This window comes from Orcinus orca, chromosome 12 (genome assembly GCF_937001465.1).
Source record: "Orcinus orca chromosome 12, mOrcOrc1.1, whole genome shotgun sequence".
NCBI lineage: Eukaryota > Metazoa > Chordata > Mammalia > Artiodactyla > Delphinidae > Orcinus > Orcinus orca.
The window spans coordinates 31,951,658-31,975,865 of record NC_064570.1 but is presented as its reverse complement, the minus strand read 5'-3'; the positions used below and the strand labels follow the sequence as shown (position 1 = coordinate 31,975,865).

At 41.4% G+C, this 24,208-nt stretch overlaps 1 protein-coding gene across 12 annotated transcripts in view; it reads left to right on the top strand.

Annotated features, from left to right (window-relative positions):
* The first annotated feature begins 1,548 nt into the window (after window positions 1–1,548).
* L3MBTL3 (L3MBTL histone methyl-lysine binding protein 3) overlaps window positions 1,549–24,208 on the top strand; it is a 118,982-nt gene continuing 96,322 nt past the window's right edge. For 3 of the 12 annotated variants that reach the window (XM_033407475.2, XM_004263833.4, XM_033407418.2), the window contains exons 1-3: window positions 3,332–3,627; window positions 5,170–5,243; window positions 23,340–23,455. In XM_033407475.2, coding sequence (XP_033263366.1) covers window positions 23,354–23,455 — 102 coding nt within the window. In that variant the 5' untranslated portion in view covers window positions 3,332–3,627; window positions 5,170–5,243; window positions 23,340–23,353. Of the gene's footprint in view, window positions 1,628–2,634; window positions 2,701–3,331; window positions 3,628–5,169; window positions 5,244–10,892; window positions 10,939–12,212; window positions 12,298–23,339; window positions 23,456–24,208 lie in introns of those variants that run through there. The other 9 variants (XM_033407459.2, XM_033407435.2, XM_033407462.2 and 6 more) reach the window with 9 other exon arrangements.

The window sequence follows — 24,208 nt, the reverse complement described above, 5'->3', positions numbered from 1 at the left end:
AAATTCAGATCAGTTAATTAGGCTGTTTGGGAGCAACTCAGAAAAAGGTTGGATGTGGTGGGTGAAATCAATGATATTATCTATAGTTCCCACTAACCCAGCCTTCCCCACTCACATCCCTAAACCAATTGTTTCCCAAAATATGAAGCATATTTTATGAACTCATTTCAGCTTCACAGAGTTTGTTCCTTTGTTTTGAGTACATGTCAAGCCATATATCCTGGGTTTTGGTTTGGAGAATTTGGTCACTATACCAACAGAAGACATTGTCGGGTAGTCTGCTTCTCTAGGGTAATTTCATGGTCCTAAGGAAAGAATTTAACAGTTTATTTTCTGAAACTGGTTCAAAGAACATTCTTTAAGTGAAAAAATTCAATCAAGAATATTATTACTTACATTTTGGAAAAGGATTTTTAATACAGAATTTCCATCTGTGATATATTTAAATTCTAGGCCTCAGGCAGCAATTTTGGAAAAGGGCCTCCTTTACCCTTTATTAGATGCAAACTAAATAGTCCATTCTGAGATGGGGGCATTACTTTATCTCCCTACCCCAGCAAAATGTAACACCTGCTTCCACCACTCCTGACGTGCTACTTTTTTTCTCGCGAAGCAAGCTCCGTTATTGACATAGAGGTGTTGATCACAATTTCAATTTCTTTAATTATTTTCTAAGTACTTGTATCTAGTAGAAAAGGAGAATGGTGAGCGGCCCAAAAGGAGGCCTGTAGTCAATAAGTGGAAAGCCGTCAATACCGAAATACAATACCCTCGCTTGATCTAGTTTTGATGCCTTAGCAAAGACAGGTTTTGCTATTTAGGACCGCTCAGCAATCTTGACTGAATACATTCAGAGGGTCGTCCTCGACCTGCTTATTGCCAGAGGACAGAGGACTTGAACACTGATTTCTAAGTTGACATACGTGTCCCAACATATTTCACAACAGAGGCCTAACACGTTTAAGCTGTCAATAAAGACCAGCACTTAAGAAACGCAAAGCACGTGCACACCTCACATGCACACTTTATAATGTATTCTTCCAGTCCTAAAAGCGGGGGAGGTTCTAGGGCGTAAAAACTTCAAACTTTCTTATTTTTCATGACCTGTAGCATGCATTTAGCCTTTGGGTTGTGTTCCTATAAGACTAATCCCACTCTTTAATGGCTGAAAGCATACGTTTAACAGTATATGGTGGATTAGCTGCTCTGAGAAATGCCTTTTTAAAAAAGTAAAGTGAAAAATACACAAAGAAATGTATAACCTTAGCAGTCTTTCATATTTGTTTTGATTGTTCTTGAACCAGCCCCGAGCCGGTGACAAGGGTATTGAAAAGATGCACCTGAAACAGTGTCTGCGGGCTGCTGCATTTGCCAACCCGCTTTAATGCTGCTTTCCAGCGGCGAAGGCGCAGCAGCATTAACAGGGAAGCCAGAGCGAGCTTCCCCAGCAGTGGCGGCGGCGGCGGCGGCGGCGGTGGCGGTGGCGGCGGCGGCGGCACCGGCACCAGCGCAGTTTCCCCTCTCCCCAGCCCTGACTCTACGCGCACATGCGCAGTGCGCCCGCAGCCCTGGACCATTTGTCAGGACTACTCGTGAGACGGAGAAAAAAAAAAGAGAAAATTTGGGGGTAAGAAGCGGTTGATCGGATCTAATCTCTTATTAATCTGAAGATTTGTCCGTGCAAAAGCCATTCATTTATTTTTCTGGGTGAGGATGAAAGTTAAGAGACCTATGGAGAGAAGGAAGCGCACCCTCGTCTTGTGAAACAGATCAGGGGAGGGGAAAGGACAGAAGGGGTTTCTCCCCCACTTCTCTGCGCCTCTGGGAAAGAGAAGAAAACTTAATCCTGGGGAAAAAAGTGGGCAAGTGACTCGGAAACGGCTGGAGGGGGAGTCTCTGGGCATCTCACTCTGAAGTAGTGAGTGCGAGTGTGAAAGAGGAACAAAAGAGAGAGAAAAGAGAAAGGAAAAAATGGGGGGAGGAGAGACTTGTATTTTTTTCTTTGCGCGCACACGGGGAAGGGTGTGGGGGGCCGTGCGGAAAGGAGCCGGGGCGAGGCGGCCGCGTCGGGCTCTCGCCCGCGCGCAGGCGGCCAGATGCGTGTGTGCCCCCTCCCCCGCGCCCCCCGAGCTTGTCACTTTGGTCGCTTTCATGACACCGGGCGCGGGGTGGGGAGCGCGGCGGCGCCGGGCTCCGCCGGGGTGCGTGCCCGAGTGGGCGCCGCGGAGCCGCAGCCCGGGCGGCGAGCGCGGCGGCCGAGGCTGGGGGCGCCGGCGGGGGCGGCAGGGGCCGCGGATCGGTGCGGCGAGAGGCGCGAGCCCCGCGCGCCGCCCCTGCGGCCCCCTCCGCCCGTGTGGCCTTTGTGCCGGGCGCGCACCGGAGAGCGAGCGAGCGAGCGCGAGAAGTACAAGTACGGGAGACCGAGGCAGTGGGAAAAGAGGCCGGGCCACTTTCTACCCGCTCGGGCTGCGGAGAATGGACTGGTTGAATGTGCAGGCGCGTCTCCCCGGCGTGTGCTCTGTGTGTGTGTGTGTGTGTGTGTGTGTGTGTGTGTGTGCGCGCGCGGCGGAAAGGCCTCCCCGACTCCCACCGCGCACACGCACACTCACCCGCACGCACACACTCACGGACCCGCGGCGGGCTCGGCGGCCGAGAGTTTGCGTTTTCTTCCTCGCCGCCTCCCCCTTCCCGACCGACTGTGTGAGAATTTCATATAGATCAGCTCCAATTTCCGCCATTTTGGGAAAGTTGCACAAAAATAAACCCTCCGGTTTATTTCTGCCCGAGGCAGGAAAGTGCTTCGGGAAGCGAGGCGGCGCGGGCCCGCGGCGGCCGTCCGCGCGGGGGAGGGCGCAGGGCGCGGGCTCGCGGGCCGGGCCGGGAGCCCGCGCCGTCGCTGCATTCGCCCCGCGCCGTGCCGCGCCGGCCCGGGTGCGGGCGCGGGCGTGTGTCTGGAGGCGGCGGCCGCGGCGGCGGTAGCGGCGGGCGGCGGTGGCCGCCGCGCCGGGGAGGCGGGCGGGGGTGGGTGGGGGTGGAGGCGCGGGGCTGCTTTTCCTGCAACTTGTTTACGCTGTGCTTATACTGGGGAGGCAAAGAGGGGTCCGAGGCGGGGCCGCCGCCCGCCTCGCGCCGCGTGCGTGTGCCGTTCCGGGATAATGGGTTTTGCACACTAGCGTCCTGGGCCCGGGGGGCCGTCCTCGCGCCGCGGCGGCCCGGCGGGGGGAAGTAGAGGCCGGCGGGGGTGGGGATCGGGAAGCGCAGGAGCCGAGGCATCCGCCGCGCGCCCCGCGAGCTGGTGGGGCGGGTTGGGGGGGGAGGAGCGGGAGGAAAACTTGTGAGCCCTGGCAGCGGGGGAGGGGGGCGCAACTTCTGTGCTGGTGGTAAAACTTTAATTACCTTGAAAGAAAAAGGCCCTCCAGTCTCCCCCACCCTTTCTGGTCAAAGCCCGGCCCAAGCGCGACCGTGAGAGAAAGTTTAAAAGCGGGCACTTTCCTCCCCGCCTTCCCCGCGGAGGGGTGGGGGTATCTGTTTGTCCGTCTGCGCTCGGAGAGAGGTGGGGGTAACGAGTCGCCCTCCGGGGTCGCGAAGATCGTGGCTGTTACCCCACCCTTACACGGGGAGACGAAGGTAAACGTCGCTTCGGTTTCCCTCCTACCTCCCCCCTCCCCGCTTCCTTTTCCTCCCCCTCCCTGCCGATTTTTTGAGGGGACCCAAAAAACGGAGTCTCTTTCCTTATGCAACTTCCTCGGGCGCTGTGAGCACGGCCCTTCCCCCTCCCTGCATCCCTCGGCCCGCTCCTCTACCACCTCGGGTCTACCGCCAGAAAAATGCGTTAGAGATCCTTCAGAGTGCACCGAAACAAAAATAGATTTTTGATTGTTCTGAGTTTAAGTTCAGGGAAACTGAGATGAGAAATAAGAATGGGGCGGGGGGGGAGCGGCCGGAGCGAGTGCGTCGAATATTAATTTTGATTTTCCTAGAGGGTTGTTTGTAATAGCTTTATCGGTTTAGGGAGCCCGAGAGTCTCTGTACTGGCTAGCTCGGTCGCGTGGATTTTTGCGCAAGTTTTTAGAAAAACACTGACTCGAGTAGAGCATTTCTCCGGAAAGTTTCAAGTGCAGCAAAATAGCGAACGTACAAAACTGGCCAAGGGGAGACCTCTAGTGGTTAAACGCATCTTTTTAAGTTCGGAAGGCCGAGAGCAAACTTTGGCCTTTACTTTTAGCTACGTAGTCCGTTCAGACGTGGAAGTAATTAGACGACCCGAGCGAGCAGCCAGATGTTGTATGAGAGGATGCTGATCAGGAGTAGAAAGTTTAGTACATTGGAGAGCAAATGAGATCTGAGGACCCAGACTCTACAACTTCCACTCTTCATTACTTCTATGGGAAAAAACACTTTGCTTTTATGCTGGGATTTGAGATTGGTCACTCTCTGGATTAGAAGCAATTTGTTTTTTATATTTATCGTTGTCTACACATTTGATCTACTTTTAATCCGGAGTCACAGCGGATAATTTCATTTGAACGTTAATAAAAATGCAAAGTGCAATTTGTGTTTAAAACTTCGAAAAAATGAGAAAGACCTTTGGTTGAAATGTGCCTTTTATGTGAGCTGATCATTTTATTCTCTAATAAATATAATTTAAGGCTGGTATTTAGTTGCTTAAACATACAGTTATATATAGTCATAAAATAAATGGCCCCTTTTAGTGCTAAGAGTGTAATTTTGTTTCACTGCAAAATACATTATTTCTGAACGCTTTGTATAGTTTGTGATTTAAACGCTTAAATATTTGATATACGGACAAAACTTGCTTACATAGAATCTATTCTTTTGCCAGTGTGTGTTCTGCGTAGTAACTTTAGTTTTAAGAAAAGCAATGAGAGAAATGGAAGTTGAACCAAATGACCCTTGTAACTTTCATCTGCTTGTCATACAATGGGAGAGACTTTAATGGGGGAATTTAGGGGAGGGCAATGATATAAATGATAAAATCTAGTTCATCTCATTCAGAACTAGTTTTTTTTTTAACATATCAAGTGGTAATGTATGAAATTATGCAATAAATCAGCAATTCAAAATTTATACATATTAGTTGCGGGTTTGAAGGCTTTTTTTAATGACAATATTTTGATTTTATTTGTCCTCCTTTTAAATCAATGCTAGACCTCCGGAAGAAGTCTTGAGGGTGGACGACAGTCTTAAAGACCATCAGACAGTTATTTCTTCACTGCAACTAGGTAAGAGTTGCATGTTGAAACAAATTCCTTGATATACTTGCAAATGTTAAAAGCTGCATTTGGGGATGAGGGAGGAGAGTGTGGAACAAGGTTGGCAGAAAAACATCATTTTGTGAGGGCCGCTTTGAATGCATGGAAGTCTTGACACTGAGTGGGCTTGAGGCTCTAATTAAAACATTAGGAAAAGTTAAGAGATTGTTCTGGATAACCTTTGGACTGGCTTTTTGCTAGATTCTTAATTCACGCTCCAATTGCACCTGTTTTCTGCTGAAAATAAATAGTTTTATTCTTTGGAGTTGAGAAAGTGGGAAAACTAGAACAAAGCAATTGTGAATTAATATAACTGTTGTATAAGTACACAGTGATATGGAAGGTTCTGGAACTTGGTAAAATTTTGTAGGTGAAATTCACAACAAGATCTTTGGGGATATTTAAGTAACTTATATTCTGTGACTCAAGTCCAATGGTGGTCTGACTTGTGCCAAATATCGAATCATAGGTTATAGTGAGTTTCCAGTGTGTTAGCATAAACTTGTCAACTTTTAAGCATATCACCACAGGGAAGACAACTGTTGTCCAGTAAAGATCCCTTTGGTAATTTTGGAGGGTGCTGGTTTGTCTCCAATAATCCAGGGCCTACTTTCAGGACAAAGGTCATTCTCAGGCAAAGGGGGGCCCTCTCTGGGTAGAGCATCAAAGTACATTTGTGCTACTGTAGTGCTTTCTACTATGTATACCTTTTTTCTTTTGATCTTTCCCTTTCTTTTTCTGCCTTTCATTTTCCTTCTCTGTCTTGAGTATTAAAGGAGTTACTAATTCTTGTTTGGCAAAAACAAAAGAAAACAAAATAAATTAGCAGGACTAATAATCCCTATTGAGCCACCTTATAACCAGGGTAGATGTGGTCTCGATGTCATAACTGAATAAATACCAATATAAAAATGATTGTTAAAAGGGAATTTATTGTCATTTTCTGCTTGTGGATCATCTTGAGTAGTATAATTTAGCAAAATAAATAGATGTCCACGTAGGTGATGCAGCAGAGACAAGGGGGCAAGAACAGCTCCAAGAAGATCACCCAGACAGAAGTAGAGTTCAGGCAGAGTGAAATGTGTTTCCTAGGGTGGTGAGTTTCATGTTTAGATGTGCTGAGTGGAAGACAGTGATTATTTTTTCTTCAATTGGGGAATCACCGTGAGTGTAGATAGAGTACTAGAATAGGAATCAGAAGACAATTTAGCCACTGAATGTACCACTTTGTGTAAGTCACTTTAACTCTTTCAGCCTAGATTTCCCCATCTGGAAAAGTGGAGCAACAATGCTTGCCTTGATTTCTTTGTTGAAGGGATCAAATAAAGCAAGGTTTTGAGCGCTATGAAGAGCTATTCAGATGTTTGAAATGGTTGTCATATTACCATTTCATCTTAGCCACGTTTTCTGGAAAGGGCAGGAGGTAGGTTTTTAAGAGCCGAACAGTGATTTAATTCCTGGCTAAAATTATTAGATTAGTTTTTGGTGTATATATTATACGGACTTGTCACAGTACTTCTGGGGGATATTTCTTTTCTATAGGAAATTAGTAGTTTCTCTTTTACAACTTTGGCTCCTTGAGAGAAGGGACCATGTTTTTAACATGGTGTTGAATACGAATTGATATTTATTTATCCCAAACTAGTCATTTGCTAGGTAGGAGTAGATGAAATAAATACTTTTAAATATAAAATGATGCCAAATTGTGGAAATGGTAGGGTGATGAAAGTAGAAGGGTTGGTGTGAGGGGAATTCATGTGCTGTAATTAATAGTTTAGTTGTGTGAATCTGCTGGGAAATGAGGATGAGAAAATAGGTAACTGGAGTAGTAAGAATTTAAACTCTCGGGGCTAGAAAATGTGTACTGCAAATGACTGGATTTAGGGGAAGCTACCTGTAGGGCTTTCCCCCCCCATGTTTTCTAGACCTCTTTGCTGCTTTATTCTAATTCTAATCAACTGTTATCTAGATAGAAAAAAGAAAACCACAAGTACTGTCTGTCATTGTTTTCAATTTGATGATACTGAACTTGACAAACTCTGAAAAGTTTTAGTTTATCTCACTTCTCTTGTAAATTATCCAATCAATATGCTAAGAACCCAAAAACCCAATAGTGAAGGAAAGAAAAAATATATGTCCTGTTTAATTCACCCCTGAGGAATTGAAGGTTGGTTCTTGAAAAATTCCACTGGTTTGTTTTGTTTGGTAGTTTATTTCTAAGAAATACATATATCAACAAAAGCTGTTTATAATAGGATGGGAAACTTACAAAAGAAGTTACTTTATGTGGTGTGGACAAGGGTACCTTTGGGGTCCCAAGGCTGGGTAACCTGAGTAATCTCTCTAGTGATGTTTCTACTAGTTAACTCATTTTTATTGAGCTCTTACAGTGCTGAACACTGAAAGACTAGGTCTTTGCCCTTGATGAGTTCCCTACACGCTTACCCCAGGAGTTTGATTTATGAAGTCGAATTGAAAAAAGCCTTTAAGAGAAGTCCTTTTGTAGGAGACAGGGTGGTTTGAAGGAAAGAACAAGGACTTTTGAGAGGAACTTGTATAAAGTTGGGTGATCCTGGATGTGGCTCCAGTTTCTTCCTCAGAAGTGAACTTATAGTTAATGACTTGGGTAGTGATTAGAAGAATTACATGTGTATTATAATAAAACCTTTTTATTATTATCTACTATTCTTTCTGTAAGTCAGTGTTTTATGTCAGTCCACAAATATTTATTGGTGTCTATTTTGTGTAAGTCTCCATTGGGAAGTGCTTCACATAATGAATACTGAGAATAGGGTGAAGTGAATGAATTTGTTGAGGCTACAGAGAAAGCAACAGTCTTTGGCCTCAGTGTGTTCATAATCTAGTTGAGGAGATGATCTATACACATACAATGGTAATTACCAAAACAAAGCCATGGTTCAGTGCCAGCGAAAGGTAGATAGAGGTAAGTACTGTGGTGGTACTACTGGATGTGTTTCCTAAGGTACGGTCCTGGAAGGTAGGGTGCCCTCTGCAAAACACTGTGAAGTGTTGATATAGTCAATGTAATTGTGTATCGAGTGCCTTCTGAATGTCAAGCATTAAGCTAGATATTTTATATTCATTCATTGATTCACTCATTCATTCATCTAACAAAAACTTAGCGAGTGCCTTCTGTATGCCCAGGTATTGTTCTAGACACTGAATATTATCCCTAATACTTTCACTAACCTTGAGCATTTGGTATTATTAATTCTCTTTTAGAGCAGACTGGTGCTCAGAGATACTTAGTAACTTGTCTTAGTTCATATCATGTACTTTGAAAGGGGTGGGACCAGGGAAAATGACACTGGCTTTTGTTTTGTTACGTCTTTAACTTTCTAATATTCCAAATAGTAATTCTTAGAATATTTCTAAGAAAACACATTTCCAGATTAATGTATTTGCTCTTATACGTTGGTTCACTAAGATGAGCAATAGCAAACTGGTGTAAGAAAAAATTACGGGAAGAAAACACTATCTCTTCACTTTCCTCTTTTTTTTTCCTTTTTTTAAAAGTTGGGGAAAGACTGAGTTATACTGAAAAGAACACCTTGGTCTAGTTCATGGCCTTGAAATGATCACTAACTGTTAATAAAACATTACTCAGATTAGTTTTGGGAATTACTAGGTTTATATATAAATAAGATTTCACTTGTTCTGTATAGGAAGAGACCTGATAAGGCAGTAGGGTGTGTTATCAAAAAGTGTAAATCAATCAATCATCAATCAAAAGATTGGGACCTAAATTTACCATTTTGTGAACTCAAAACATGATGGAATTTATTGTGATTATAAAAGAAGAAAATTAAAATGAGGGATAGAGATAATGGTGGTGAGGAGCTGGGGGTAGGGAGGAATGTAGTGTTAGGATCAAAGTTTAATAAAGATAACAGGGACTATGACTAAGAATATACTCACCAAAATACGATAACTACTGACATTATACTCTTTAACCAGAAGAGTAGGCCCATTTACAAAATGAAGTGAAGAGCTTTTGATTCATTGGGCGGTTCTGGATTACAGTGGGAGTCACATAATATTTCTATCATCTGAGTCTGGTCCCTCAAGCAGAGCTTTTGTCTGGCTTAGAAGGATGCTACTGCAGGCATTGATTATAGGGTGATGGGCTGTTTCTCCTTTGTTTTTCTTTGTTTGTTTTTGTTTTGTTTTTTACATTTGTATTGGGGTATAGTTGATTTACAATGTTGTGTTAGTTTCAGGTGTACAGCCTGTTTCTGCTTTGTTGAAACACTGTCATCCAGTACATTTTTTTGAGTACCTGCTGTGTGCCAGGCCTTTTCAAGATTGGACTATAGCTTTATGTTATGTGAAATTTTATAGAATTAAACCAGTTCAGTTCCTAAAACACTTTTGGTAGGATGGTTCAGGCACCAAAATCAGTTGATTATTTTTCTCCCATCTGTTAACACTGCTTGAACCCTGAACTGTGAATTGAAATCCCTGGTCTGGTTGTTAAATGGTCTTAGATAATTTCACCCCATTGGTTTGTGGTCTTATTTGGTAGATTGGAGGCCTAGCTGTTCAATCTATTGATAAGGAGTTTAGCTACAAATGGTTATCAGGATAAGCCCTGTAGACATGACTTCTGTGACAGAAATAAAATCTGGTCAAATCTAATTTATCATATACAAAAGAGAAATCAAGTGTAAATCTTTTAATTCTAGCTCTATGTTCTATAAAAATACGAAGCAGAATAAGAAAACAGATACTGCTTTTAGCATTTAAAAAATTACGAAGTGAAATAAGAAAAAAGAACAAGATACTACTTTTAGTTTTCTTTTTTAATTTAAGTTCATGCATATTTTGCATAAGCAGGGAAATATCTGTGTGAGACAGGTTCTTGCTCTTTTTATTCCCCTGAATCCCTCTAATGGGTGTAAAATTTCTATTATTACGCTACTAGTGTAATATGTTGATGACGTGATAGCACTTTTCAGGATATTTTTGCCTCAAATTGAGATATAGTCTGTACACTGAAAATGAACTTCAAATAAAAGCATTTGAAGAGAGTGTATTAAATATGCTGTAAGACTGTTAATGTCAGTTTGTGATTTCATTTTCTATGTACATTTTTTTTTCTTGAAAGGCATTTTTAATTTTCTGTTCCTCCTTCAGAGGAAGTAAGTAGGTTAGGCCACAGACTCTCAAATAATTCATCCTTCTTACAGTAACAAACGGAAGGGCAGGAAGTTGAGATTTCGTAAAGGTTGCCTTCAGTGACTACCCCTTTGCATGTAATCTCCGTGGCAGAAAAGGTAGCAAATCAGAGAAACCATCAACACGTTATAACTAGGGTCATTTTCATTAAAACATGACCAGTAGATAACTACTGGTGGTGGTGGGGTGTTTCTGAAAAAGTATCAATAAGAAGGAACTGTCCTAATAACTGATTTCATATTTAAAGGAAGGCATCTACTATATAAGCATATATATGGACAGGAGACCCAGATTCTCAAGGATTTGTTCTTGATGCTACCGAGATTTCAATTCTCACATTGAAATGATCTAGAGTTTTACCTGCCTAAAAATCTATGAACTTGGGCCCTCAGGGCAAAATTTCACATCTCTCCTCAACAGATCTCAGTTCCAGTATGTGTGCGATTCAGAGTTCTTGCCAGTCAGGGTGAGTAGAATATCAAAGCTGGTATCTGTCATGCTTGATTTGAAAGGAAATTTTTTCTTTGTAGCAAAATGTGTTTGTTGAGAGATGCTTCAGGTGTGAATTTAGATTTCTCTCTTATCCTTATTGAATAAGCCTGTTTAAGAGGTTTGAATTTAACTTCTTTTCATGTATTCTTCACTGACACTTAAATAAGGAAGGTTTCTTGGAGCAGGAATGTTATCCTTCTGCCAAAGAGGTAAATAAATACTTAGCAGCCTCGTTGTTAGTTAGAATTTTCACTGGAGAATAAGAGATAGATGGACAAATGAAGATCGTTTCCTGATTTCCTCTCTCCCCAGTGCCTGCCCACAACTAATCTGTTATATTTTCCCCTTCTATTTTATTCATTCATCTGATAAATTTTTATTGATTCCTACTGTGGATAATCACATGGGATAGCGAAATGAAGAAACCCAGTTTTCTTTCCTCCAAAACCTCCTGTAAGTAAATGATCATGATATGATGTAATAAGTATTATAATTGGGGTATAGATTCTGCCTTTCCAGCCCCTCTTCTCCTGGCATCTTACGTACACATATTCCAGTATTTGTACAGAGAAAGACTCACTGTAGTCATTTGAGTCCCCTTTGGAGAGGATCCATAGCGTTCATCACTCTTTCCTCCTGGCCTCTTGCTGCGATCTCTTACGGTGCTTTCTGTTGGCCTCTGCACCAGCTTTCTTGAAAGCAGGTCCTGGAACCACAGTTGGTATGCAAGGAAGCTTTTATGCCTCCTCAGCAAAAATGTCACAGTAAGGTTGCCAGTGGCTTAGTCTTGGGTCGCTGTTCAGAGATTATGTCCTTCATACTTGGTTCCTTGTTAACATGTTCTTTGTAAGAGCTTGGGAAAACTAATACTTATTGACCTTTCATCAGCTTCCCAAATTCATTTTGAAATTTGATTTGTCCATGAAATCCCAGAATCCTACCACAGTTCTTAACTTCCACTTTTCTCCACCTTCACCCCTGGACTCTTAAGAAATCAGATAGGACTTTGTGGTGCAAAGGTATTGGCTTTTGCAGAGTTATCAACTCCTCTGCCCTGGGATACTTCAGACATCTGGTAAACCCATGTTTGGAGGTAATGTGGACACTGGAGAGCAGCTTGTTTCTTTTCTTCAAAATAACTGTAACTGTTGTGGACTGAGTGTCCAAAAAGTACAAACCACTTTAACATGCATGTTTAAAACATTTTTTAATCCATATGAAGTAGATATTTCTATTTCATTTTTTTAGATGAAGGAGCTGAGGCTCAAGAGAGGTTGGGTACCCTGCCCAAGATTATACAGCGAGTAAACTGTGAAGCCAGGATTCAACCCAGGCACTCTGGTTGCTGTGCTTTTCACCTTTACATTAGACTGGCTTCTTTATTGACTAAAATACAATGTGTTGGGCAGTATGGTATAGTTTGAGGGGCACTGTCTTGGGAGGTAAAAGTCTGTTGATTGGTTGGGTGATCTTTTCTTATCTGTAAAATGAGGCTAAGAATTCTTGGCCATCTTAAAAGGTAGCTGTGAGGGTCAACTAGTCTAGTATTGGTAAGAGCCTTTAAAATGGCAAAGCATAGAAGAAAGCCTCCGGCTCCAGTATGTTTGTGTCTCTGGAATGGGTTAGGCCTATTGGCTTTGTGTGACTACCCCTACATGGCCGTGTGCTTGTGGGTATGTGAGTTCCCCCGTTACAGGCTGTGTACCTCTCTGGTGTCATGAAAGTACATAGGAGGCCATTAGAGAATAAATCAGAAAACCCTAGATAGACCTTAGGAGGCAGAGGTTTTGCCTTTCTCAGCATCACTTTCTCCAGCCTGGACTCTAGGTCCTGAGGGCATTCCCCAGTGTTGGACACTACAGATCTCAACACATGCATGCAGATGGCGAGCTCAGCCAGGAGGTAGCACCTCTGTAGTTGACTCTAACCTGAAGATGGATAAATTCTACCCTGTAAAATGCTGCCTGCTCTCCTGTTGTTTCTTGAATTTATTTTCTGTAACTCAGCATCTTCCGAAAAGGGGATTCCGTGGACCTCGCTATACTGTGATAACAGAGCCACAAGGCTAAGTGACTGTGGGAAACTTGGGCTCAGACAGCACTACACAGATTGCTGCGCTGCTGCTGACGTGCGCCATCCATCTCCTAACGACCCCGGCGGGGGGGGGGGGGTTACACATCTCTCTCACCACAAAACTTTTATCATGGGACATGCAGAAATGGTCTAAACGTTTTGAGGGGCAGACTTTGAGAAATGTGGCCCTAGCTTTTCATCTCGTCCTGTTTACGTGCCTTAGCCTGGTGCACAGTGTGGTGCCAGCCCAGCATGGTGGCCGAGAGAGCCTGGCCTTGGGGTCCAACTCCCTGCGCACACAGCAAATCCCTCTCCGTTACTTCAGAGGCATTGTTCTATGAAGAAAGCTAGTCATTTCTGGAGCCACGTAAATATAGGCATTATTATTATTAACAATGAAACATGTCCTTTTATGTAGTGATCTTGACATCTTCTGATGGAGCTTTGAATACAGGTGGCTTACTATAAGAGATGCCATTGAAATAAAATGAAGGGAAAGGGGGAAAAAAAGCCACTGACTAATCTTTTGAGGTCACAGAGTGACTCTCATGAGCGCAAGTAATTGTTAGACCAGGTAATTAGAGCAGAAAGTTAAGATTTTATTGGCTGCTTACTATGGGATGGGCACTGTGCTGAGGTATTACCTGGCTTCTCTCATGTAATCCTCACCATTGCCCAATGAAGAAAAGTTCTATTATTTGCCACATTTTACAGGTGGGGAAATTGAGGCTTCAAGGGATTAGTTGGTCTTATGTCACAGAATAGGTAATTGTTAATCTTTGGAAAGTGAATTGAAGGGAGGAAAGGAAGGCTGTGGTTTGTTTAGGAAAGGGAGAGGGATGGAAAGAGGAACTTGAGAGAGTGTGGCAGGTTTTGAGGATGATACATGACGTGTTTGATTTGCGTCTGTCTATGAAAGGATGACCAGGGGCAGGGTGAGTGGGGATGCGGAGGCCCAAAACAGTTTTATATGCCACTTTAATAACGTGTTTAGCAGTGGGCAGAGGCCTTCTTGATGATATTACCGAAGACGACGCTTAGGACGTTTTTGAGAACGTCACAATGTGCCGACAGCGTTTGGTTAGTGATCGATGATTTCTACAAAGTACACCAAAAGCCAGCTTCAGTTGATGGTATTAATGTGGGCATCAAAGCAACAAGGCATTGGATCCCCACAGTGAAGGCTGACTTTTATTATTGCCGTCTTACTCTTCTGCATAGCTCTCACTTTTGTTTCTTTCGTGGTCATGGTTTTAGGGTTAACATTCCTGACTTACACTTCACAAAAGATAACATTGCCCTCATGAACCCCAAACTGATGAGTTTAGTCCGTTGACACCAGGCACTGAGATCTCAGCCCCGGCATCTCTCTGAATGACAGAATTTAAATCTGATTCTCAGATGCTGCTTCTGAGGTCATGTCTACCCCCGTTTTACAACTACTACCAGCTTTTGGCCTTGTCATCTCTTTAACTTATTTTTGAAAAATGCACCTGTTAACTGTAAAGCTGTAAAATGGAATTCTAAAAAGGCAACCTCACGTAAAATTATTAAAACTATTTAACTGGTCTTAGTGAACAGTAACTAGCCGTTCTTTTAAATACTGTAATATTTTGAAAACAATAGTTTGAGCAGGCATGGCCAGGCTACAGTTAGTACACTTTCTTTAGTAATCTTTAATTCTCACCTTATCTGCAGATCCAGACTTTTGGTTTATAGGCAAGGCCCACTCTCTCACTTTATGTTGGGACGTACTAGATTGGGTTGCTTATCTTTCAGGGGACTGTTCTCTCCATCACAGCCCCAGGAGGCCTCTTCACCTTGAACTCGCTATAGAAGTGCAGCCCTGGGGGAGTCTCTGCTCCCACTCTGAGCCACCATTTTATCCTCTCCTGGTAGATGTGAGGGAAGGAATCATATGAAGGGAGGATTGTGAAGGACTCTGTTTATCTCCAGTCAAAATAAGATACAGTAGATTCTTGACATTTGTGAGGGATACAGCCCAAGACCATCGCCAAGCCTCAACCTGAAAAAAATCATTGTAGCGTGTAATTCCTCCCTTCAAATTACTAAAGTATAACTGAAAAATGTAAATGATCTCTCTAGACCTTAAATACTTATCTCACTTGATGAGCAAATTTTGTACTGTCGAGAGCACTTGTGGAAACAAATTCACACATCTTTTCTACTTATTTCCTTTCGGAGCATTTGGTAGTTTTGTTCACATAGTGTGTCTGAGTCATCATTGCATTTGACATTTCAGCCTTTGATTTATCCGAAACTTCTGTTTTGTGGCTGGGACCTATCACTTTCATAAACATTTCCGTATTCTCCTCGTTGTGTCATCAACTCTAGAATCAACTAGCACTTGCTTTTGTTTCATTTCTTAACAAGAAACAAAGTTTTAATCACTTTATTTACAGTGGTCATAACACTCAGACAAAGCACTGTGACTCAGAGCACACCTGGACCTTGGCCGGGACTCCCAGTTTATGGAGTGTTATTCAGAATCATGTCTCTGCAAAATGGCAAATTACTAAATGTCATGGGAACTTCAGCTGTCACTCAGGAATGGTAGAAACCATAAATAGTCTGTGAATGCCAAGGTTCTACTGTATGTTTTTGATACCTCAGTTGTGGAGAAGTGAACCCGACCCTTTCTCTCTTCACCCATCTGTGGAGCTGATACATTTGCATATATAGTTAAATACCTACTAGTTAAATTACCCAAGAGCTTTGGGGAAGTTGATTTTCCTAGCACCTTCTAGTCTATAGCTTCATTTGTTGGCATCAGTAACAAGCTAAGTATTTTTCGTAAGAAGACATGCCTTTCAAAACATGGAGTACTTTAAATAAATGTGAAACAGGATTTTAAAACATTTTTTTTTAATGTAACTTTTTTTCTTCGAAAAACCCCACACGTTTAAACATTCAACAGGTACTAAAGGGTACACTACACAGAGAGAAGGTTCCCTCCCTTGGTTGTCTTTCAGTCAGTCGTTGCTCCTTCCTGGATGCAGCCAGTGTTACCAGCTTCTGACAAATCCTGGCAAAGAGAGGCTATGCATATATAAGCAATACACGTATTTATATATACCCCATTTGTTTTACACGAATGGTAGCACACAGTTTTTATACCTTGCATAAAATTTTAGTATTAATAGTATCTTGGAGCTCTATCTATATCAGAATGTGAAGAGTTTCCTCATTGTTCTTTGGGGTTTTTTTTGGTTTTTGTTTTTTTATTTATGGCTGTGTTGGGTCTTTGTTGCTGTGCGCGGGCTTTCTCTAATGGCGGCGAGCGGGGGCTACTCTTTGTTGTAGTGCACAGGCTTCTCATTGCGGTGGCTTCTCTTGTTGCGGAGCACGGGCTCTAGGTGCACGGGCTTCAGTAGTTGTGGCGCGCAGCCTCAGTAGTTGTGGCTTGCGGGCTCTAGAGCACAGGCTCAGTAGTTGTGGCGCATGGGCTTAGTTGCTCCGTGGCCTGTGGGATCTTCCCGAACCAGAGCTCGAACCCGTGTCCCCTACATTGGCAGGCAGATTCTTAACCACTGCGCCACCAGGGAGGTCCCCCTCATTGTTTTTTAACCATTGTATATGGCTGTACCACAACTGTCCTTTACTGATGGACAGTCAGGTTGTTTCCAGTTTTCTAACATTACAAACAGTGCTGTAGTCCATGAATCACCTTTTACCTTTTTTTATACATGTAAGTATCTATAGGATAAATTTCTAGAGGTAGAAGGGCTGAATTGGAGGATATGTTCTTGAAAATTGATCTCCATGGAGGTTGGTTCAATCAATAGCGCCACCATCGGTATATGAGAGGGCTTGCATCTCCATATTCTTATAACATAGGATGTTTAAATGTAAGGAGTTAACTAATTTCATCACCGCCTAATGTTTCTAGATTACTAGTGGTACAGGGTAGGCTAGGGCTTCCAGAGATTTCTTTGCATGAGAGATGGAGGAAGTGCATCCATTCGATACAGGATTCCCAGGGAGAGCCACGTTGCACAGCTTTGGTTTAGAGACAAGGAGCGGTGCAGGAGAGAGAGAAGAGGTAATTCTGAGGACAGTGTTAAAATGTCATTTAGTCTGTCCTCCATCCCTTTTGCTGAATTCTTAGGGCAAGGAAATTGTAATAAAAATGAGTAAAAGCTAAAGTGAACTGTTTCACAAAAGAGGGACTTGGGAGTATAATACATTTGCATTGGTACCAACAGTAATGGTCTTCACCTTCAGTAAAATTATCAGCTCCTTGATGAGGCCTCCGCAATGGGCATTGGTGGGAGCACACTGGGTGTCAGTACCCTTGATATTAGCCATTGTCAGCCATAACATAGGTGAGTGGGAATCAGAAGCTGCGTGGATGCAGTTGCTGGATATCTGATCTCGAAAGCTGTCGCTTTTGACATCAGCAGTGGCTGGAGACCATTAGCCTTTAGAAGAGGTTAGGAGAAAAGTGGTAGATCTTGGCTAATAACACAGAGGACCCATCATGGTACATATTTAAGATACTTCCTTAGGAAATCTCAGCAGCATTAACAAGAGATTTGGCGTATGATTTTCTGCAAATGAGAAATACTGTTTGTGACTTGTATTGTGAGTGACGTTATCTACCTGGTTTTCAGGCCCGTGGAATACAGGTTACACGTGGGATGATGGAATAGTACCAGGTGAAATTTAAAGAAAATATAAAGCATAGCATTTCTAAGTACTAAAAAAAAAAAAAAAAAATTGCTTAACTCTTAGAAGCACAATTTGTTGAAGTGAAAAGGCTTTGTATGTTTGTATGCAAGTGCACACACTTACAGAAGGTGAAAAAGGAGGACGACTTAGGGTGTCATAAAACCAGCTTCTGTTCAAATAATATTGGTTGCTGGTTGTTCTACCTGATTAGGAGATGGTGGGAAAATGCCTAATCTATTGTAGCTGTTCAGACTTCATGCGATAGTGAAAGTAGCCAGTGGCTTCAAAATTGGATAAAGGAAAGGAGAATGTAGTGAATATTTTTATGCTATAATATTTTATACAAAATGTCCACAAGCCTTAGAATGAAACAATGGATGGAAACAATTTTTATAAATTTTAGATATGTGCTTGCAGGCAGAGCATACTGTGTAACATTACCAGTGTTTTGTATAGCAAAAGCATATTCTAATTATTTCCTAAAATATGTCATAAACATTTTCTGCAGCTTTTGTACAGTGATAGCTTTTAGATTACCCCGATTTTCTATTCCTCCTCCTGGTCACAGACAGCATTTTTGCTCTTGTAAATTTCATACCTTTATGGTTTTTAGGTAGGAAAAGACCAGAAATCTACTTGTGTTGAATATGTGTCTCAATGACATTTTGTTAATGAGCGTGTATTTGATGGCACTTAACTAAAAAGGATACGTGTTGTACTGATGTACGTAAATCGAGAACTTGGGACCTAGTAAACTGCTTTCTGGACTTGCTGTGTTCCAAGGAGTAAAATGGGGAAAAGTAGGCTTAGCCAGATTCTCGGAGGGGGTAAGACTTTGAGACGGCACAAGACGGTGGTTGAGAAAAAACCCAGGGTTGGAATCAGACTGACCTGGGTTAAAATCCTGGGTGTGCCACCAAGTGTGGTTTTGGGTGAGTTACTGAACTCTGCACTTTTTTCAGTGTCGACTAGAGGGATGATAGAACCCATCTTTCTGTGAGTAACAAATAAATGAAATAGTTTGTGTAAGTTTTCTGATGTTTTGAATGCTTTTCTGGAAGAAGATGCGATTGAACTAATAAATGAAAAATTTTTCTTATTAAAGGATCACTCAGGTTTTACCTGGTTTATCCACCAGGGGGAAAATTATTCTGTCACTCTACTATCTATCAGGAAAAGCTGCCACTCCTACCTTAGAAAGTCAGGTTTGTTGCTGATCTTTATGTATTTAGTGAGGTAGGAGTCATAGAGAACTTCAGTATGCGTCTTAATTTATTTCATATTTTTACTGTTTCTTAGATTAATTCTTCCTCAGGCCTTTACAACCTATTTCCTGTTTTGAGGATTAAGTCTTAATGATAAAGGAAGAAAGAATATTGAAGCATCTAGTAAACTCCAACAGAAGATAGCTATAATTCAAAGAAACACAGGGTTTTGTTTTGTTTTTTTCCTATTGACTATTTAAAATGTGGAATGTAGTGTAATAACCACCCTGGACCCTTCACTCATCTTTATCTTCACAGTTCCAACATGTTGCCAGTCTTATTTCACCATTTTACCCCTTAATTAATTTGTAGCAACTTCCTCACCTTATATCACTTCATTTCACAATTTCAGCTTGTATCTCTAAAATACAAGGAAGACCTCCTCTCTTTAAAGTATGTATCATCATCATCCCTCAAAAAAAAGCAATGGTATTTCTCTAATATCATCAAATAGTCAGTTGGTATTCATATTTCTCCTCCTGTCGAATCATCTTTTTTTTTTTTAAGATTTTTTGATGTGGACCATTTTAAAAAAAATTTTCTTTCTTTCTTTTTATTTTTGGCTGCGTTGGGTCTTCGTTGCTGCGCATGGGCTTTCTCCAGGTGCGGTAAGCGAGGGCTGCTCTTTGTTGCAGTGCGTGGGCTTCTCATTGCGGTGTCTTCTGTTGTTGCAGAGCACAGGCTCTAGACATGCGGGCTTCAGTAGTTGTGGCTCGCGGGCTCTAGAGCACAGGCTCAGTAGTTGTGGCACACGGGCTTAGTTGCTCTGTGGCATGTGGGATCTTCCTGGACCAGGGCTCGAACCCATGTCCCCTGCATTGGCAGGCGGATTCTTAACCACTGCGCCACCAGGGAAGCCCGATGTGGACCATTTTTTAAAGTCTTTATTGAATATGTTACAGTATTGCTTCTGTTTTATGTTTTGGGTTTTTGGTCCCGAGGCATGTGGGATCTTAGCTCCCCAAGCAGGGATCAAACCCACACACCCTGCATTGGAAGGCGAAGCCTTAACCACTGGACTGCCAGGGAAGTCCCTAATAATCTTTTTTTTTTTTTTAAATAATTTAAATCAGGCTTCAAGCAAGAGCTATGAAATGCAGTATTGCGATTGGTTAATATGTCTCTTAATCTAAATTTCAAATTTCCTCTTTCATTTGTTTATTAGTTATTCCTTACAATTTTTTGTATGTGCCGAAAACAAGTTTTTAATCCTGTATAGCAGTGGCTTTCAGACTTTTTGGTCTCAAGTCTCTTTTATGCTCTAAAAAGTGAAAAACCCAAAGATCTATTGTTCGGTTATATGTATCAGTATTTACTGCCTTAGAAATAAAAGTATATTGGTTATTTATTATGACTTATAACATAGTAAACTGATTACCTTAGTATGTATAAGCACAATTTTTATGAACTATAATCACAGTTTCCAAAATTTAAAAGAAAAGGTGAGAGAAGTAACACTGTTTTACATTTTTGAAAATCTCTTTAATGTCTGCTTAATAGAAGAGAGCTGGATTCTCATACCTGCTTCTCATTCAGTCTGTTGCAGTATTTTGTTTTGGTTGACGCATATGAAGAAAATCTGCTTCACACTGGTATGGGGTTGGAAAATGGAGGATTATTTTAAGTTTTTCATTTAATGATGGACACTCTTCTTTAATATTACACCAAAACTTGACATGTGGTAGTTTCTTAAAGGTTAGTTGCAGTGTGCAATTTGAAATCCTATCAGTGAGCTTTCTGTACGCTGTCACATTAAAATCCATCAGTCTGTGTTGCACTTTGAATGGATCCTTTAGCCATGCATAATTTTGTAACTGTAAGCATTGGTCATTTGGAAAAATCACTTCACTGAGTTATGTAGATCTTCCAAATGTTGACATATTTCATTATGAACTATTTTAAAAAATCATATTCATGAATATCACCACCCATCTCCTTAGAAAAGTCTATAGCTTTGGGGAAGCTGTCAGGCTCATGGTGGTGGATACAGGTTTTCCAAAATGCTGAAATTGTATCATTAGTAACGAATGCTGTCAGTGTGACAGAATATTTTCCAAATATCCAAACTTGAATAAACATCGTTTTTTAAGTAAAAGTGGGATTCCATAAAAAAAAAAGCAGCTTGTTCAGCTTGCATCTCAAACAGTTCACAAGTGCTTTCCCTTGAGACAGCCTTGGTATTTTGCCATGCCCGAGCACTTTGTGCATACTTCTGTTTCATCACACAGAATATTAAAAAGATATATATTCAAATATCGACGTAATAAAATTTATTATTTTACTTCATCAAAGGTGGTTCTTAGTGAATCTGACATTTGTTTACTGTGAGTGCATGCTTCAGCAGTTTTATCCACTATTGCTTTGCACCATCAGTGTAAATATCAACATAGTGAAGAAGGCAAATAACGTGTTAATATTTTTATGAAAGTAATTTTGACTTCTTGGGCCTTTTGGAAAGGTCTCAGGGTTCCCAGTACAATCCATGTTTTGCTTCTTATGTCTTTATGGTGTGATTTCACATGTTCCTTTGTCTCTGGTATTTCCTGTAAATAGACTTGATCACAACAGATTTGATTTAGTTTTTTTCCTGGCAAGAATACTTCATAGATGGTGTTGGGTTGGTAGATATTCTTAGAAGGCATTGATGATCGTTGCTAGAGTCATTATTTTAATGGTTGCAAATGGCTATGTTTCAGTTCTATCATTCCTTCTCTATTTATTAGCAAGAATTTTTTTCTGAAAGGAAACTTCTTCTCACCAATGATTTGGTTACCCTGAGATACACTTTTTATCGATCTCATGCAATATGGGCAGGATAAGACCTTGTTTATTTTTCCAAATAATAAGTTGCTTGGTTCCCTTGTATAATCAAAAGGTGATCAATGAGGTGTTCTTGGTTGGTTGGTTTGTTTTGAATATCGTTGTGAACTCATAATGATTTAAACTTATTTGATGTGTTTCAGTTCACTGCAGCTAATATCCTTACTTTGGCCAACAGAAGCCTCTTCAAGTTTGCTTCTGAGTCCCTTTGGTATGACCTCTGCTGTCTTTGATAGCTTCCTTGCTTTTTTTTTTTTTTTTAGCGGTACGCGGGCCTCTCACTGTTGTGGCCTCTCCCATTGCAGAGCACAGGCTCCGGACATGCAGGCTCAGTGGCCATGGCTCATGGGCCCAGCCGCTCCGCGGCACGTGGGATCTTCCCGGACCGGGGCACGAACCCGTGTCCCCCACATTGGTAGGCAGACTCTCAACCACTGCGCCACCAGGGAAGCCCCTTCCTTGCTTTTTTATTTGACAAGATGTTCCAGGCTCACCTTGCACATTTCCTGCCACCTCTGGGAAGGCCTGGGAGAAATGGTATTTAGAGACCACAATCTGAATACTAGGCTGTTAATTACTATTGATTGGTGGTTGTTTCTAGAGTTTGTCAGTGGGCAAAGCTAGAAAATATGCATATTTTTTAAACATAAAATGCATCATGAAATTATACAGATACTTCCATTCAGATTTAGGACCCATTGATCTTCGATCACTTGTCAGTGACACCAACATAATTATTTATTTGTTTTATCCCATACCACACAGACAGCAGTTTCAGAATAACAATACTACCACCAATGGATATATGATTACGAAAAAGTTTGTTTTGAAAATGAAAATGAAGAGCATTATCACAGTGTAGCTAGCCAAATTGGTTATGTTAACATAGCCTAATTGTGTTTGCTGTACATTTTGAGACTGTTTTCCTGTTTCTCAGAACATCAACTTGGCAGATATTTCAACTGAGTTAAATAAATCAGTTTCATGAAAGAATCAATCATACTGTATATTCATTGTATTGATAGAACAGACTTACCTGTCAAATTTAGGGTAGATGGCATTCAATAATGGACTGAATTTTCTTGTTCTTTTTTAAAGTCTAAATGGCCTCTTTTTCAACATTTTATACTGGATACTATCCTTTAGCCACATCTACTCTCTTTTGAATGTCTTGGGGTGGGGGGAACTCCTTAGAGGGTGAAGAATTCTATCCATATGTCATCATGATTTTTTGTTCTAAGTGAGTATGCTATGAAACAGTGAATTCCTCTTCTAACAATAGCAAAAATTTACCACGGCACTTTTTGTTTAACCTAGAACTTTTATTAATATATTTTCTCCTGTAATTTACCATGGATTGCACTAGGAAAAATATGTTTGAAGCAATTATTTCTAAATCTCTGGATATGCGATATTATGATCAAGAAAATTATGTAATTAAGGGAAATTGAAGCAATGACCACTAAAATAAAAACTGATTTGTATGTAGAATATTTAAGTGATATGCCCTTTTTTCCTTTTCCAGGTTAAAAACAAATCATGACTGAATCTGCCTCTAGCACAAGTGGTCAAGAGTTTGATGTATTCAGTGTTATGGATTGGAAGGATGGAGTAGGTACATTACCAGGAAGTGATTTAAAGGTAAGCTGTCTTTATTACATAAAATTGTGTGTGTGTGTTTATTATTAAAATGAATTTGAGCACATATGTGAAATAAGGATTAAAAGGATTAAGCATAGTGGCTGTAGTTTTATATGATGCTTGGTCCTCAGCATCTCAAGATGATAAACGCTGGTGGTTTGGCAGAAGACTTTGTCAACTGGAGTAGGGGACTTAGAAGTATTTCTGCAGTCTGTACGCATTTTGTAGAAATTCATGTATAGCTTCAAGGAAGATGGTTTCAGGTTTTAGTCTATCAGGATGGCCAATAAATGTAAAAGTGGTAGACTTAGAAGGTCTAGCTTTGTATATTTTTTGTAGTAATAGGCTTTGTAACTTGAAGTGAAAAACCACACTCCCTGTGTCCTAGTTTTCTTATTTTAAAACTGGATAATGTTAAAATGTTGAATAAACAGGACTGTTCACCTCCCTTAAATTATTTATACTGTAAACTGTAAATATGGATTTTTGTGTAATCACTTGTTCAGAAGCTGGTCCTTCCTGTAAATGAGACTGCTTTTGTATAGCTGAGAACCCTCCTCAGAGAGCACTGCTTCAGTCTGCTCCTTTTCTAGGTGCTCAGCCTGCCCCTTTTCCCCAGCCCCCCAAAGCTACTCCAGGACCACATCTGCTGCACCCTGGGACAGGGTTGTGCAAGCACCCACCTGGAAAGTCAGCCACCCCACCTCTCATTTCTAATTTGCTTTTGCTCTGATCCTGTCTCTGGGACCTTGA